At 49.2% G+C, this 16,623-nt stretch overlaps 1 protein-coding gene across 1 annotated transcript; it reads left to right on the forward strand.

The window, feature by feature from the left end:
* Nucleotides 1–284: 284 nt before the first annotated feature.
* Nucleotides 285–15,671, forward strand: LOC135536178 (kinesin-like protein KIF20B; the record flags this gene model as incomplete). The annotated part of the gene is made up of 5 exons (XM_064962556.1): nt 285–359; nt 2,624–2,664; nt 5,612–5,736; nt 9,586–9,731; nt 14,974–15,671. Coding segments are annotated over 5 exons (468 nt in total), but the record flags the coding sequence as incomplete, so codon positions are not given.
* Between the last annotated feature and the right edge of the window lie 952 nt (nt 15,672–16,623).

A 16,623-nucleotide genomic window follows, 5' to 3' on the forward strand; every position in this document is an offset into this window, starting at 1 on the left:
CGTGAAATGTTTGGCATTTCTTAATTGTATTTATTCAATTGATCTTTTGAAATGTATACATTCATGAAATTAAATGAATATGTCCTATCTAATCCCGATCATTAGAAGGGGAAAACTCTCAAGGCTGTTGTTGCCTACATGTTCGATTGAATTTGACTTTGTTTTTGGCTCATACTTATGTAGCGTAATGTAGCTTTAAAAAACCCACAGCATATGCATTTAAAATTTCTCTCCCTGGTCTGTCTCATCTCTCTCCCTCTCCGACATGTGCTGGTGTTTCTCAGGATGAGGTGAACAACGAGAACCGAAGGACCACCAGAACCCGGATGCATTCTAAACTGGCTGTACATCAAGAGGAGGTGAGGGAGACACTTTTATTATTTTTTAATGACTGCCACCCCCCCCCCCCCCAAAAAAAAACTTGCTTTAAACACGGCCTATGTGGCATCTCTAAAGATGCATTGGCATGGTGCTTGCAACGCCAAGATTGTTAGTTCGGGCTCCCGTGGGTCAACCATACATCACATTTGGTGTTTTGTTAGGATCCCCGCTGGCTGTTGGTGTATCTTGGTGTTTTGTTAGGATCCCCGCTGGCTGTTGGTGTATCTTGGTGTGTTGTTAGGATCCCTGCTGGCTGTTGGTGTATCTTGGTGTTTTGTTAGGATCCCCGCTGGCTGTTGGTGTATCTTGGTGTTTTGTTAGGATCCCCGCTGGCTGTTGGTGTATCTTGGTGTTTTGTTAGGATCCCCGCTGGCTGTTGGTGTATCTTGGTGTTTTGTTAGGATCCCCGTTCAGCTACTCTTCCTGGGGTCCACATGAAACATGACATAATACAGAGCATGAATAGACAAGAACAGCTCAAGGACAGAGCATTTTTTATTTTATTTTCTTCTTCAGGCACACGGAGCCTACACATCGATACATGCGCACAAACTATCGAGGTCGAACAGGGGGAGAGGCGTTGTGCCGTGAGGTGTTGCTTTACCTGTTTTGTGAAACCAGGTTGGCTGTTTATTTGAGCGATATGAGATGGAAGGAAGTTCCATGCAGTAAGGGCTCTATATAATACGGTACGCTTTGTGGAATTTGTCCTGGATTTGGGGACTGAAAATACCCCGTGTGTGTGTCTGTGTGGTGTGTAGTTGTTCCTCCTTTTTTAAAAGTTGTGTGCTTACACCGCGGGACTCAGGTACCCAGCGTCACGGCTTCATTACTCCAGACCACCACAAGGGGGAGTTAAAGCGCTCATTATGCATTTGGGTCCCAGGGTTTTTATTTAACCAATCGTATCGAGTGGTTCCAGTGACTAATTTGACGCGGGGCCAACCGTCCCTGGTGACTTCAGCAAAGATGGCTGACAAAACATTACGGGGAAACCGATGTAAGTAATTATAACGTCATAACGAGTCAAGCAAAAACATGTATAATTGAGAGGAATATGTTAGTTAATAATGTAGAGACAAATTGATTGTACATATATTTTTTTTGTGTGTCATAAAGTACATTTTACGAAAATCTCCTATTTAGCAAGGCTTTTTTTTCAGCCACATCCAATACCAGGTTTATCAAACTCACTCATTATCCACTTCAACAGTGTTTACCTCTGCTGCTCCTGGGACATCAGTGATTTACACATTGTAACTACGCAATAGGCTAGAAACATAATTTAAGTAAAGGCTGATTTTGAAATTCATAGATATATAAAGAGAACAGTCCATCCTGCCAGCACGCCCACAAGAGAGCCACTCAGGCAGAGAATGACGTGTGGAAAGGAGCGAGGAGCGAGATGAGAATAACAATCCAGGCTATTTGCTCTGAGACCGGCATAATAATGAAACGAGCCGGTTTCAAACCCTCAATATTCTAGCCCGAGGTCTAGCATGCTTATCGACTGTGTCCAAATGTATTAATTGGGGTTGGGGACGATTCTGTGGCTAAAAACATTTTTAGCAATTGCAAGTTGGGCTAGAATTCCAACAAATCATTTTCAGGACTACTGTGTCTAGAAAAAGCAGCAATAGATTTCTAAGAAGATGGTATTCTCCACAATGTATGGATGAAGCTCTTAATTTGGCGTTGGGGAAAACCCGAGATGAACAGCCAGCCACAAAAAGATATCAGCCAGGCTCTCTTACTCCCTCTATCAAATGGTAGCATGAAGGCAGAGGATGCGCACTATGCAACAAGATGATGAAGTGTGAACATTTCTGCCACCCACATACAGGAAAACGCTTCCAAATAAATGACATTATTACGTGTTCCAACACCCATGTTATCTACATGATTAAAATGTCCATGCGGGCTCTGCTATGTAGATAAAAACCTCTCGTTCTCTCAAACAGAGAATCAGTGAACATAAAAGCTCAATCAGGAGAAACGACAGGGATGATCCAGTCGCTGTACATTTTAATGACCTGAAGCAGGACATATCCACCTTTTAGATTTTGTGGCGTAGAGAAAGTTAAGAAATCAGACAGGGGAGGTGATATCAATAATACTCTGAGTTAAAGGGAATGTTTTGGGAATTTTCACCCTCCAGACATTATTTCCTAAAGTACTTAATGATGAAATGCCGATGTATGTTATGTTGTAAATTTGAATATTAATTATGCCCCTATTTCAGATTACTCACAAAAGCTCTGACGAAGGCCTTGAGGCCGATACGTAAAGCTCATTAAAGATCAGTGATACGATCAAGAGAAATGTGCGGACTCCTCCTTCGTTCACTTAATCTCCGTTTGGGTATTAATTAGGCAAGAATTAGACAATTAGGGTGTAGAAATGTTATGCTCTTAGGGTAACCTTTTTATTTAACTAGTCAAATCGGTTAAGAATAAATTCTTATTTAGGAGAGCCTACTCCCTCCTCATAAATAGCCCAGTACTGTACTGGCGACCGTCATTTCCCGTCCCAGTCAAAAGTTTGGACACCTACTCATTCCAGGATTTCTGTATTTTTACAATTTTCCACATTGTAGAAATAATAGTGAAGACATCACAACTATGAAATAACACACATGGAATCAGTTAAGAAAAAAATCATATTTACAAGGACAGCGTACTCCTTCCTCTCCAACGGGGATTTGAAACCCGGTCTCCTGCGTGCCCCGCATTCTGTATTACAGATGGCCTGCTCTCCCTTCTGTAAGGAATTAGGCACTTTCACATGTTTACTACAGTATGTATTGTAGACTGCACAGAAATATCTGATTTACAGAAATATTGGAACAAAGTTGTCAAATGAAGACAAACAATTTAGAATCCTCCAATCCTGTAGCCTACTGTCACGTTGTACAGCGCCATATTTTCCATTCCATCCGTTTTTCTCTGAATAGAAACACCATAATATTAAGCCCATATACTGTGTTATTACAAAAAAGGTTTTAATGGTAATGCCAATACAGAATACTATCAAATGCTTCTCAAAGATGCCCTCTGGTGGTCGAACTAGAAATAACTTGAAGTAACAGAAAAAATGGCTGACAGTTAGATAACGTGCCACAGAATGCTGCAGCAGCACGCAGGGTGTACCGCAGTATGGCGCAACTTTTAAAGGAGCCACCACTAAGTTGACTATGCAAACAATTTGGGATTTTCAACACATTCATGTTTCTTGTATAAAAAAAAAGTGATGTTGTCAATCTCTCCTCAACTCTTAGCCAAGAGACTGGCAGCATAGTATTTATATCAGACCCTCTGATTACAATGAAGAGCAAAACGTGTCACTCTGTTCTCGCAGGGTCGGCGTTTCCATTTCATCCCAAAGGTGTTCGTTGAGGTCAGGTCTCTGTGCAGGCCAGTCAAGTTTTTCCTCACCGATCTCGACAAACCGTTTCGTATGGACCTCGCTTGTGCACGGGGGCGTTGTCATGCTGAAACAGGAAAGAGCCTTCCCCAAACTGTTTTCTACTTCCACAAAGTTGGAAGTACAGAATCGTCTTGAATGTGTCATTGCATGGGGCGGCAGGGTAGCCTAGTGGTTAGAGCGTTGGACTAGTAACCGAAAGGTTGCAAGTTCGAATCCCCGAACTGACAAGGTACAAATCTGTCATTCTGCCCCTGAACAGGCAGTTAACCCACTGTTCCCAGGCCGTCATTGAAAATAAGAATTTGTTCTTAACTGACTTGCCTAGTAAAATAAAGGTAAAAAAAAAAAATGCTGTAGTGTTAAGATTCTCTTCAATGAAACTCGCTGAAACCAGAATAACAGCCCGGACCGTTATTCCTCCTCCACCAAACTTTACAGTTGGCACTATGCTTTGGGTCAGGTAGCATTCTCCCTGGCATCCGCCAAACCAAGATTTGTCTGTTGGACTGCCAGATGGTGCAGTGGGATTCATCACACCAGAGAACGTGTTTCCAGAGTCCAATGGTGGCGAGCTTTACACGACCCAGCCGACGCTTGCATTGCGCATGGTGATCTTAGGCTTGTGTGCGGCTGTTCGACCATGGACAACAATTTCATGAAACTCCCGACGATCAGTTCTTGTGCTGACTTTGCTTCCTGGAGGCAGTTTGGAACTCGTGAATGAATGTTGCAGCTGATTTTTACGTGAGTCCGCACTCGTCTGTCCCGCTCTGTGAACGTGTGTGGCCTACCACTTCGCGGCTGAGCCGTTGTTGCTCCTAGGCCTTTGACCAACCGACTCATTTGTCTTATGTAGCAAAATTTGAATTTTTTTTTATTTTACATTGGATAGTAGACTCAGAGCTACAACATGGTATATCATATACTACAGTTGAGGAACAATGGGAAAGTAATTCTGCTTTTCAAAGTAGATAATTATCTTGTAACCTCACTTTTGAGAAAAGGGCCTTTGAATGTTTTGGTATCTACTGAAGAGCTCTCCTGTCTACACCCATACAGCATTGTTCCCACCCACTTAAGCTTTAGCCCCACCCATCTCTTGTGCGGTCATGTGCTAAACAGTGAGTTGTGTAGTATAGTTTAAGACTAAAAGTAGTAGTAGCCTACATTAAGGACATTTTTTTTCAAGAAAACAAAGTGTCCAGATAAAAATATGTTCTACATTTTAGATGACTCTTACCCAGACACACTTGTCTAAATTGATGGGTCATGTGAAATAAGTTTTCCGCTTCACAATAACAGCACTTACAATTGACCGGGGAAGCTCGAGCAGGGCAGACATTTTACAAACCGGTTTGTTGGAAAGGTGGCATCCTATGACGGTGCCACGTTGAATGTCACTGAGCTCTTCATTACGGGCCATTCTCCTGCCAGTGTTTGTCTATGGAGATTGCATGGCTGTGTGCTCGAATTCAGCAACGGTTGTTTTGAAGGAGTGTACACATACTTATTATTATTATTATAAACTGTCTGGTTTGAGCCCTGCATGCTGATTGGCTGAAAGCCATGGTGTATACCACGGATATGACAAAACCATTTTATTTTTACTGCTCTAATTACGTTGGTAACCAGTTTTTTTTTTTACAATAAGGCACCTCTGGTTTGTTTATATGGCCAGTATACCGCGGCTAAGGGCTGCGCAGCGTTGTGTCAGTGCCTAAGAACAGTCCTTAGCCGCGGTATATTGGCCATTATACACACCACCCTCGGGCCTTATTACTTCATTATATTCATGGTTTCGTAGGACCTCTCCGGCGAGGGGCAGTAAAGACCCGGACTCCCAGTCCAGCCTCCGGAGCAGGAAAGAAGGAACGATGCAGAAGATCGGCGACTTCCTCCAGAGGTCCCCAACGTTTTTCGGGAGCAAGGGTAAGAGTTGACACTAACGGAAGCACAGAATGTGCTGGATCCTCAATAGCTAGATTACATCATCAGACCAAAGAGCCAGAAACACAGAAACCACACTGGAGCCAAAGTACCATTTGTACCACAGTCTCTCTATCTGTCCGTCCGCAGTCTCTATCTATCTGTCCATCCACAGTCTCTATCTATCTGTCCATCCACAGTCTATCTGTCTGTCCATCCACAGTCTCTATCTGTCTGTCCATCCACAGTCTCTGTCTGTCCATCCACAGTCTCTGTCTGTCCATCCGCAGTCTCTGTCTGTCCATCCGCAGTCTCTGCCTGTCCATCCGCAGTCTCTGTCCATCCGCAGTCTGTCTCTGTCCATCCGCAGTCTCTATCTGTCTGGCCATCCGCAGTCTCTATCTGTCTGGCCATCCGCAGTCTCTATCTGTCTGGCCATCCGCAGCAGTCTCTATCTGTCTGGCCATCCGCAGTCTCTGTCTGTCTGGCCATCCGCAGTCTCTGTCTGTCTGGCCATCCGCAGTCTCTGTCTGTCTGGCCATCCGCAGAAGTCTCTGTCTGTCTGGCCATCCGCAGAAGTCTCTGTCTGTCTGGCCATCCGCAGAAGTCTCTGTCTGTCTGGCCGTCCGCAGCAGTCTCTGTCTGTCTGGCCGTCCGCAGCAGTCTCTGTCTGTCTGGCCGTCCGCAGCAGTCTCTGTCTGTCTGGCCGTCCGCAGCAGTCTCTGTCTGTCTGGCCGTCCGCAGCAGTCTCTGTCTGTCTGGCCGTCCGCAGCAGTCTCTGCCTGTCTGGCCGCCCGCAGCAGTCTCTGTCTGTCTGGCCGCCCGCAGCAGTCTCTGTCTGTCTGGCCGCCCGCAGCAGTCTCTGGGTCTGTCTGGCCGTCCGCAGCAGTCTCTGTCTGTCTGGCCGCCCGCAGCAGTCTCTGTCTGTCTGGCCGCCCGCAGCAGTCCTGTCTGTCTGGCCGTCCGCAGCAGTCTCTGTCTGTCTGGCCGCCCGCAGCAGTCTCTGTCTGTCTGGCCGTCCGCAGCAGTCTCTGTCTGTCTGGCCGTCCGCAGCAGTCTCTGCCTGTCTGGCCTCCGCAGCAGTCTCTGTCTGTCTGGCCGCCCGCAGCAGTCTCTGTCTGTCTGGCCGTCCGCAGCAGTCTCTGTCTGTCTGGCCGTCCGCAGCAGTCTCTGTCTGTCTGGCCGTCCGCAGCAGTCTCTGTCTGTCTGGCCGCCCGCAGCAGTCTCTGTCTGTCTGGCCGTCCGCAGCAGTCCTGTCTGTCTGGCCGCCCGCAGCAGTCTCTGTCTGTCTGGCCGCAGCAGTCTCTGTCTGTCTGGCCGTCCGCAGCAGTCTCTGTCTGTCTGGCCGTCCGCAGCAGTCTCTGTCTGTCTGGCCGTCCGCAGCAGTCTCTGTCTGTCTGGCCGTCCGCAGTCTCCGTCCGCAGTCTCCGTCCGCAGTCTCTATCTGTCTGTCCGTCCGCAGTGTCCGTCTGTCCGTCCGCAGTCTCCGTCTGTCCGTCCGCAGTCTCCGTCTGTCCGTCCGCAGTCTCCGTCTGTCCGTCCGCAGTCTCCGTCTGTCCGTCCGCAGTCTCCGTCTGTCCGTCCGGGGCAGCCCCGCTCTGTCCGTCCGCAGCCCCGTCCGTCCGCAGTCCCCGCCCGCAGCCCCCGTCTGTCCGCCCGCAGCCCCGCCTGTCCGCCCGCAGTCTCCGTCTGTCCGCCCCGCAGCCCCGCCTGGGTCCGCCCGCAGTCTCCGCCCGCAGCCCCCGTCTGTCCGTGGCCCGTGTCTCCGCCTGTCCGGCCCGCAGCCCTGGCCTGTCTGTCCGCCCGCAGTCTGTCTGCCCGTCCGCAGTCCGTCTGTCTGTCCGTCCGCAGTCTCTGCCCGTCCGTGCCCGCAGCTCTGCCTGTCCGCCCGCAGCCCCGTCTGTCCGGGCCGCCCGCAGCCTCCGCCTGTCTGGCCGCCCGCAGTCTCCGCCTGTCTGGCAGTCCGGCAGTCTCCGTCTGTCTGGCCGTCCCGCAGTCCCTGCCTGTCCGCTCAGTCCCTGCCTGTCCGCCCGCAGTCTCTGCCTGTCCGCCCGCAGTCTCTGTCTGTCCGTCCGCAGTCTCTGTCTGTCCGTCCGCAGTCTCTGCCTGTCCGGCCCGCAGTTCTGCCTGTCCGCCCGCAGCTCCTGTCTGTCCGCCCGCAGCCCTTCTGCCTGTCCGGGCCCGCAGTCTCTGTCTGTCTGGGCCGCCCGCAGTCTCTGCCTGTCTGGGCTGCCCGCAGCCCTGTCTGTCTGGCCGTCCGCAGCTCTGTCGGGCCGGCCCGCAGTCTGTGCGTCTGTCTGGGCTGCCCGACAGCCCCCCCTGTCTGGCCGCCCGCAGCCCCGTCTGTCTGTCCGTCCGCAGCCCCTGCCCGGGCCGCCCGCAGTCTGTCTGTCCGCCCCCGCAGCCTTGCCCGTCCGGCCCGCAGTCTCTGTCGTCCGCCCGCAGTCTCTGTCTGTCCGTCCGCAGTCTCTGTCTGTCCGTCCGCAGTCTCTGTCTGTCCGTCCGCAGTCTCTGTCTGTCCGTCCGCAGTCTCTGTCTGTCCGTCCGCAGTCTCTGTCTGTCCGTCCGCAGTCTCTGTCTGTCCGTCCGCAGTCTCTGTCTGTCCGTCCGCAGTCCTGCCTGTCCGTCCGCAGTCTCTGCCCGTCCGTCCGCAGTCTCCTGTCTGGCCGCCCGCAGTCTCTGCTCCGGGCCGTCCGCAGTCTCTGTCTGTCCGCCCGCAGTCTCTGGCTCCGGGCTCGCCCGCAGTCCTGTCTGTCTGGCCGTCCGCAGTCTCTGTCTGTCTGGCCGTCCGCAGTCTCTGTCTGTCTGGCCGTCCGCAGTCTCTGTCTGTCTGGCCGTCCGCAGTCTGCGTCTGTCTGGCCGTCCGCAGTCTGCGTCTGTCTGGCCGTCCGACAGTCTCCGTCTGTCTGGCCGTCCGCAGTCTCCGTCTGTCTGTCCGTCCGCAGTCTCCGTCTGTCTGTCCGTCCGCAGTCTGTCTGTCCGTCCGCAGTCTGTCTGTCCGTCCGCAGTCTGTCTGGGCCGCCCGCAGTCTGCTCCGCCGCCCGCAGTCTGCTCTGGCCGTCCGCAGTCTGTCTGGCCGTCCGCAGCCTGTCTGGCCGCCCGCAGCCTGTCTGGCCGTCCGCAGTCTGTCTGGCCGTCCGCAGTCTGTCTGGCCGTCCGCAGTCTGTCTGGCCGTCCGCAGTCTGTCTGGCCGTCCGCAGTCTGTCTGGCCGTCCGCAGTCTGTCTGGCCGTCCGCAGTCTGTCTGGCCGTCCGCATCCTGTCTGGCCGCCCGCAGCCTGTCTGGCCGTCCCAGTGTCCGTCTGTCTGTCCGTCCGCAGTGTCCGCCTGTCTGTCCGCCCGCAGTGTCCGTCTGTCTGTCCGTCCGCAGTGTCCGTCTGTCTGTCCGTCCGCAGTGTCCGTCTGTCTGTCCGTCCGCAGTGTCCGTCTGTCTGTCCGTCCGCAGTGTCCGTCTGTCTGTCCGTCCGCAGTGTCCGTCTGTCTGTCCGTCCGCAGTGTCCTGTCTGTCCGTCCGCAGTCTCTCTCTGTCTGTCCGTCCGCAGTCTCTCTCTGTCTGTCCGTCCGCAGTCTCTATCTGTCTGTCCGTCCGCAGTCTCTGTCTGTCTGTCCGTCCGCAGTCTCTGTCTGTCTGGCCTCGCCTGGCCCCAGAGCTCTTTGTGCTTTTACCTACTCCATAGTCCTTGTCAAGCATGGCAATCCCATAATAAGCTTTGCAATAGAAGGGAAACAGACTGGAATCCCAGGCGTATTGTTTTTGGCCCACAGTAATGGCTTTCTCTGGCTTGACCCTTTTCGTGGCCTATGCTGCTCAGCTTTTTTAAAAAAGCCCTTACGTCCCTCTTTCTCTTTGCAGCTAAAAAGATAATGGGATTGGTGAGTGGGAAATCCCCAGAGACGGAGGAGGGCGGGGCCCCCTCCATGAACGTCAGGCCCAAGAAGTCCAAGAGGAAGCTTTACAGACCAGAGATCTCCTCTCCCGTGGACTTCCCCTCCCACCCGGTGAGAACCCACCTCCAGCTGCCATCCGTATGATTGGGCTTGGGCGACATGGCCACAACATAATAGCACAATGTTTATCATTTTAATATAATATAAAAAAAAAAAAAATCTGAATACTATACTTTTTTTTTTTTACACAAATGTTTTATCGGTAGTGCAGGACGTTAGGATGGCTACAAATGTATTCTAAGTGGTTTTAATAGGCTTTGTCTATTCTGATTGTTTATACTCAACCAAAACTTGACAGAGAAGTAGTCCAATTTGTTTAACTTTTCATTTATGTACCACTGGATCAACAAATCGTTGTCGAAGATATTGTAATAAATCCCCAGCTGGATGTGTATCCATCCATACGATATGTGGCTGCTCCAAACCTGGGCCAACACTGATTTATTGGGACAGTAGGGCTTCCTGTTTTAGAGTTATTCACCACCCAGGTTGCTTGATCAAAGTATTTCATTTTGGTTATGTTTTATCCCAGTGTAGCAGGTGTGTGACCACATAGGAAGGTACCGACAACCCAATCAGTTCAGGTCTGATGCTGGGCAGCCTTGCTCTATGGGTAATGATTCCCATTTATAATGTGGGTGTCATGCAAGACATACGTGTTGATTATTTAAAAAATAACTTCAGTTGTAAATAATGTAATGAAACAGGCAGGGAGCAGGTCTCGACCTTCTAGTCCGAAGTCCAGCGCGCTATCGACTGTGCGTAAAAGCTCGCGGGACGCCCAAAAATGATGCACAATTTTTGTACAACGTGCCGGTTTCGTATGAAATGTTAATCGATCGTTCATTCACTGCTCAAGAATGTAGTGAAGAACGGGTCAATTCAAGAGGGTCAACGTCGAAACCTAGTTTTTAAAATGTGCCCTGTGTCATTATGAGTCGCATTCAATTAATCATTTCGATTGTTCTCTGCAATATTACAACTTTAACACACTTTTGTAGTTGACCGTGTTGATGAAATAAGAACGTTAATTTGTAGTTTAGACTGCGCTGCTCTTGGCGGTCTCTCTTCCTTATCTCGGCGTTAGGAGGTGGGTAACATTATTAGGGGGCAGTTCTGCGCTTTGGACCAATCAAAATCAGCTTGATTACCCTGGCTTGGGTGATCCGTGGCTTTTTGTTTCTCTATCCCCGGTCAATCGATGTTGAGGGGCCGTTACCATGGCGATTCACAATGGAAAATAGGAACTCATTATTATTATTTATTTTTTTCGGGGAGTGTGTGTATATATTGAATTTTAGTCTGTTTTAACTTTTGTTAATTAATGTATACCCAGTATATAAGCTCCATTTAGATTGTTGTATTCTGGGGATATTATTATTAAGGGAAAAGCCCGTATCTCACACTAACCTGCAGCCACTAGCTAGCTTGTCCGTGGGCGTTGGACATTAGCGCCGTTCTGCCCACTGAGCAGTGACAGATCTGTTGAGCAGCGACCACTTTCTGACCATGATGACGTTCTCGTCCCTTTAATCATGCTAAATTCTGAGTAAATCGTCTTAACTTTTGAAATATATGTGTGTGTGTGTGTGTGCTGCTCAAAAAAATAAAGGGAACACTTAAACAACACAATGTAACTCCAAGTCAATCACACTTCTGTGAAATCAAACTGTCCACTTAGGAAGCAACACTGATTGACAATAAATTTCACATGCTGTTGTGCAAATGAAATAGACAACAGGGGGAAATTATAGGCAATTAGCAAGCCCCCCCAATAAAGGAGTGGTTCTGCAGGTGGGGACCACAGACCACTTCTCAGTTCCTATGCTTCCTGGCTGATGTTTTGGTCACTTTTGAATGCTGGCGGTGGTTTCACTCTAGTGGTAGCATGAGACGGAGTCTACAACCCACACAAGTGGCTCAGGTAGTGCAGCTCATCCAGGATGGCACATCAATGCGAGCTGTGGCAAGAAGGTTTGCTGTGTCTGTCAGCGTAGTGTCCAGAGCATGGAGGCGCTACCAGGAGACAGGCCAGTACATCAGGAGACGTGGAGGAGGCCGTAGGAGGGCAACAACCCAGCAGCAGGACCACTACCTCCACCTTTGTGCAAGGAGGAGCACTGCCAGAGCCCTGCAAAATTACCTCCAGCAGGCCACAAATGTGCATGTGTCTGCTCAAACGGTCAGAAACAGACTCTATGAGGGCCCGACGTCCACAGGTGGGGGTTGTGCTTACAGCCCAACACCGTGCAGGATGTTTGGCATTTGCCAGAGAACACCAAGATTGGCAAATTGGCAAATGCTCTTCACAGATGAAAGCAGGTTCACACTGAGCACGTGACAGAGTCTGGAGACGCCGTGGAGAACGCTCTGCTGCCTGCAACATCCTCCAGCATGACTGTTTTAGCGGTGGGTCAGTCATGGTGTGGGGTGACATTTCTTTCGGGGGGCACAGTTTTGGGGGGCACAGTCCTCCATGTGCTCGCCAGAGGTAGCCTGACTGCCATTAGGTACCGAGATGAGATCCTCAGACCCCTTGTGAGACCATATGCTGGTGCGGTTGGCCCTAGGTTCCTCCTAATGCTAGACTTCATGTGGCTGGAGCGTGTCAGCAGTTCCTGCAAGAGTAAGGCATTGATGCTATGGACTGGTCCGCCCGTTCCCCAGACCTGAATCCAATTGCGCACATTTACATTTACATTTAAGTCATTTAGCAGACGCTCTTATCCAGAGCGACTTACAAATTGGTGAATTCACCTTCTGACATCAGTGGAACAGCCACTTTACAATAGTGCATCTAAATCATTTAAGGGGGGTGAGAAGGATTGCTTTATCCTATCCTAGGTATTCCTTGAAGAGGTGGGGTTTCAGGTGTCTCCGGAAGGTGGTGATTGACTCCGCTGTCCTGGCGTCGTGAGGGAGTTTGTTCCACCATTGGGGGCCAGAGCAGCGAACAGTTTTGACTGGGCTGAGCGGGAACTGTACTTCCTCAGTGGTAGGGAGGCGAGCAGGCCAGAGGTGGATGAACGCAGTGCCCTTGTTTGGGTGTAGGGCCTGATCAGAGCCTGAGGTATTGCGGTGCCGTTCCTCACAGCCCGTAGGCAAGCACCATGGTCTTGTAGCGGATGCGAGCTTCAACTGGAAGCCAGTGGAGAGAGCGGAGGAGCGGGGTGACGTGGAGAGAACTTGGGAAGGTTGAACACCAGACGGGCTGCGTTCTGGATGAGTTGTAGGGGTTTAATGGCACAAGCAGGGAGCCCAGCCAACAGCGAGCTGCAGTAATCCAGACGGAGATGACAAGTGCCTGGATTAGGACCTGCGCCGCTTCCTGTGTGAGGCAGGGGCGTACCTGCGGATGTTGTAGAGCATGAACCTACAGGAACGGGCCACCGCCTTGATGTTTGTTGAGAACGACAGGGTGTTGTCCAGGATCACGCCAAGGTTCTTAGCGCTCTGGGAGGAGGAAACAGTGGAGTTGTCAACCGTGATGGCGAGATCATGGAACGGGCAGTCCTTCCCCGGGAGGAAGAGCAGCTCCGTCTTGCCGAGGTTCAGCTTGAGGTGGTGATCCGTCATCCACACTGATATGTCTGCCAGACATGCAGAGATGCGATTCGCCACCTGGTCATCAGAAGGGGGAAAGGAGAAGATTAATTGTGTGTCGTCTGCATAGCAATGATAGGAGAGACCATGTGAGGTTATGACAGAGCCAAGTGACTTGGTGTATAGCGAGAATAGGAGAGGGCCTAGAACAGAGCCCTGGGGGGACACCAGTGGTGAGAGAGCGGGCGAGGAGACAGATTCTCGCCACGCCACCTGGTAGGAGCGACCTGTCAGGTAGGACGAACCAAGCGTGGGCCGCGCCGGGAGATGCCCAACTCGGAGAGGGTGGAGAGGAGGATCTGATGGTTCACAGTATCGAAGGCAGCCGATAGGTCTAGAAGGATGAGAGCAGAGGAGAGAGAGTTAGCTTTAGCAGTGCGGAGCGCCTCCGTGATACAGAGAAGAGCAGTCTCAGTTGAATGACTAGTCTTGAAACCTGACTGATTTGGATCAAGAAGGTCATTCTGAGAGAGATAGCGGGAGAGCTGGCCAAGGACGGCACGTTCAAGAGTTTTGGAGAGGAAAGAAAGAAAGAAAGGATACTGGTCTGTAGTTGTTGACATCGGAGGGATCGAGTGTAGGTTTTTTCAGAAGGGGTGCAACTCTCGCTCTCTTGAAGACGGAAGGGACGTAGCCAGCGGTCAGGGATGAGTTGATGAGCGAGGTGAGGTAAGGGAGAAGGTCTCCGGAAATGGTCTGGAGAAGAGAGGAGGGGATAGGGTCAAGCGGGCAGGTTGTTGGGCGGCTGGCCGTCACAAGAAGCGAGATTTCATCTGGAGAGAGGGGAGAAAGAGGTCAGAGCACAGGGTAGGGCAGGGTAGGGCAGTGTGAGCAGAACCAGCGGTGTCGTTTGACTTAGCAAACGAGGATCGGATGTCGTCGACCTTCTTTTCAAAATGGTTGACGAAGTCATCTGCAGAGAGGGAGGGGGGGGGGGACATCATGTCTTGCTCCATCCACCAACGCCACGTTGCACCACAGACTGTCCAGGAGTTGGCGGATGCTTTAGTCCAGGTCTGGGATGAGATCCCTCAGGAGACCATCCGCCACCTCATCAGGAGCATGCCGAGGCGTTGTAGGGAGGTCATACAGGCACGTGGAGGCCACACACACTACTGAGCCTCATTTTGACTTGTTTTAAGGACATTACATCAAAGTTGGATCAGCCTGTAGTGTGGTTTTCCACTTTAATTTTGAGTGGGACTCCAAATCCAGACCTCCATGGGTTGATCAATTTGATTTCCATTGATCATTTTTGTGATTTTTGTTGTAACCCTAACCCTAACCCATTCAACTATGTAAAGAAAAAAGTATTTAATAAGAATATTTCATTCATTCAGATCTAGGATGTGTTATTTTAGTGTTCCCTTTATTTTTTTGAGCTGTGTGTGTGTGTGAGTGTGTGTGTGTGTGTATGTATGCGTCATTCTCAACTTTTGGCCACGACTGTGTATATAGATAAATAGATGTGTGTTTTGGATTATTGTTTTTCTGATGCATTTCTCTATTGAATGAACATATTGTCATAACCTTATTGAATTACATAATTTTTATCGTTATATATTACATCCTTCAAAAAATACCACACACACACACACACACACACACACACACTGTAATTGTTATGTCAGATATGTGTAAGTGCTTAAGATGCCGTCCATTCTCCTGAACTGTTGACCTCTTGTCTCAGATCATCAGTGGAAGTCCAGACGAGAGAGAGGGGGACCATCTCATCATCAAGAGAAAACTCCGGACGAGGACGGCTAAATGAGTTCTCTGTTCCACAGCGGGGATGTCATCCATGCTGCTCTTGTGGTAACAGGGAAACAAAATCATCGATTTTGTTGGTGTAATGAAGGATATGTTGAGTTAAAAAACAACTTAATATCGGTTAGGTAGTTATCCAGTTTTTGTTTTCATATAGCCTTCATTTATCACTTTAATTTATATTTTATTTCTATATATTTTATGTTGCACATAGTGGGATTATTTCTTTAATTTGTGTGATTTAACACTATCATTTATGGACCCGGTATGTTTTATTCTCAGTCCAGAACATTTTGGTAATGTACTCCTCTGAAGATGTACACGTCAACGATATTCATGTCAAAATAAACACCAGATGGTTTTTGTTGTTGTGCATAATGAATGTCTTACTGAGGACAACCACTACGGATTCCTATTTTGTTGGTGAACATGTTGATTAATGCCATGGTGTAACACAGAGCCCCTGTTTCCATCTGCGTCCTGTCTGGGCTCAGACAGAACATCATTACCAACTGCTTTTTAGGTTTCACGCTGTAAACATTTTAATTACTCAATTTAATCTAAATACACTAAATGTTTATCCCAGAATCTACCATTTTTGATTTAACCGAACCCGTTGACTGCTATTTATATATATATATAATACTGTACTGCTAACATATCCACTGTGACTTAATAAAAAAAACACTACTATTCCTCCAAATTATTCCAATGTCTTGAGGATAACTTCAGTAACAAACGATATTCTAACCACGTCATCAAGTATTGTCACCATCTGTATTTATACTCTGAAATCACCACAGCAGTCACTGCATTGCCTTTTCACTTACTCCTAGAATATGAGGGGGGGGGGGGCTTGTGACACCCAGAGCTCTGTTCTGGAACGGACATCACCTTTTATGGCCGTTTAATAAGCAGGGACTAGGTGTTCTTATGCTTTTTACTTTCTCTGTAAATGTTTTTTTGTGTGTGTGTGTGTGTGTGGAAGTGATATAAGGAGCCAGACAATCATGGTCTTCACTGTGTTTTTTTTTTGTTTAATGATGAAGATAGTCATCTGGCAGAATTCTGGGTTTGTCAGTTGGCATCGGCTCAGAACTAGAGATATAGTCCTCAGTCAGCAAGTGATGCATCACAGCACAGGCGGACTACTATCTTAACCGGTAGATTCTCTGAGTGCTTCGGTGACCCAGGAGAGGAGGACAGGCGTGTAAAGGGATAGTTCACCCAAATTTACATTTTGGCATCCTTACCCTTTTAAATCCAAAGGCCTCATTAGGAAGCGACACAATGGTGCGTACACCACTGTAAAGATAAGACCGACAAGCTACACCACTGTAAAGATAAGACCGACAAGCTACACCACTGTAAAGATAAGACCGACAAGCTACACCACTGTAAAGATAAGACCGACAAGCTACACCACTGTAAAGATAAGACCGACAAGCTACACCACTGTAAAGATAAGACCGATGCCACACCACTGTAAAGATAAGACCGGCAAGCTACACCACTGTAAAGATAAGACCGGCAAGCTACACCACTGTAAAGCTAAGACCGACAAGCTACACCA

This window comes from Oncorhynchus masou, unplaced genomic scaffold, assembly GCF_036934945.1.
Source record: "Oncorhynchus masou masou isolate Uvic2021 unplaced genomic scaffold, UVic_Omas_1.1 unplaced_scaffold_5653, whole genome shotgun sequence".
NCBI classification, from domain to species: Eukaryota; Metazoa; Chordata; class Actinopteri; order Salmoniformes; family Salmonidae; genus Oncorhynchus; species Oncorhynchus masou.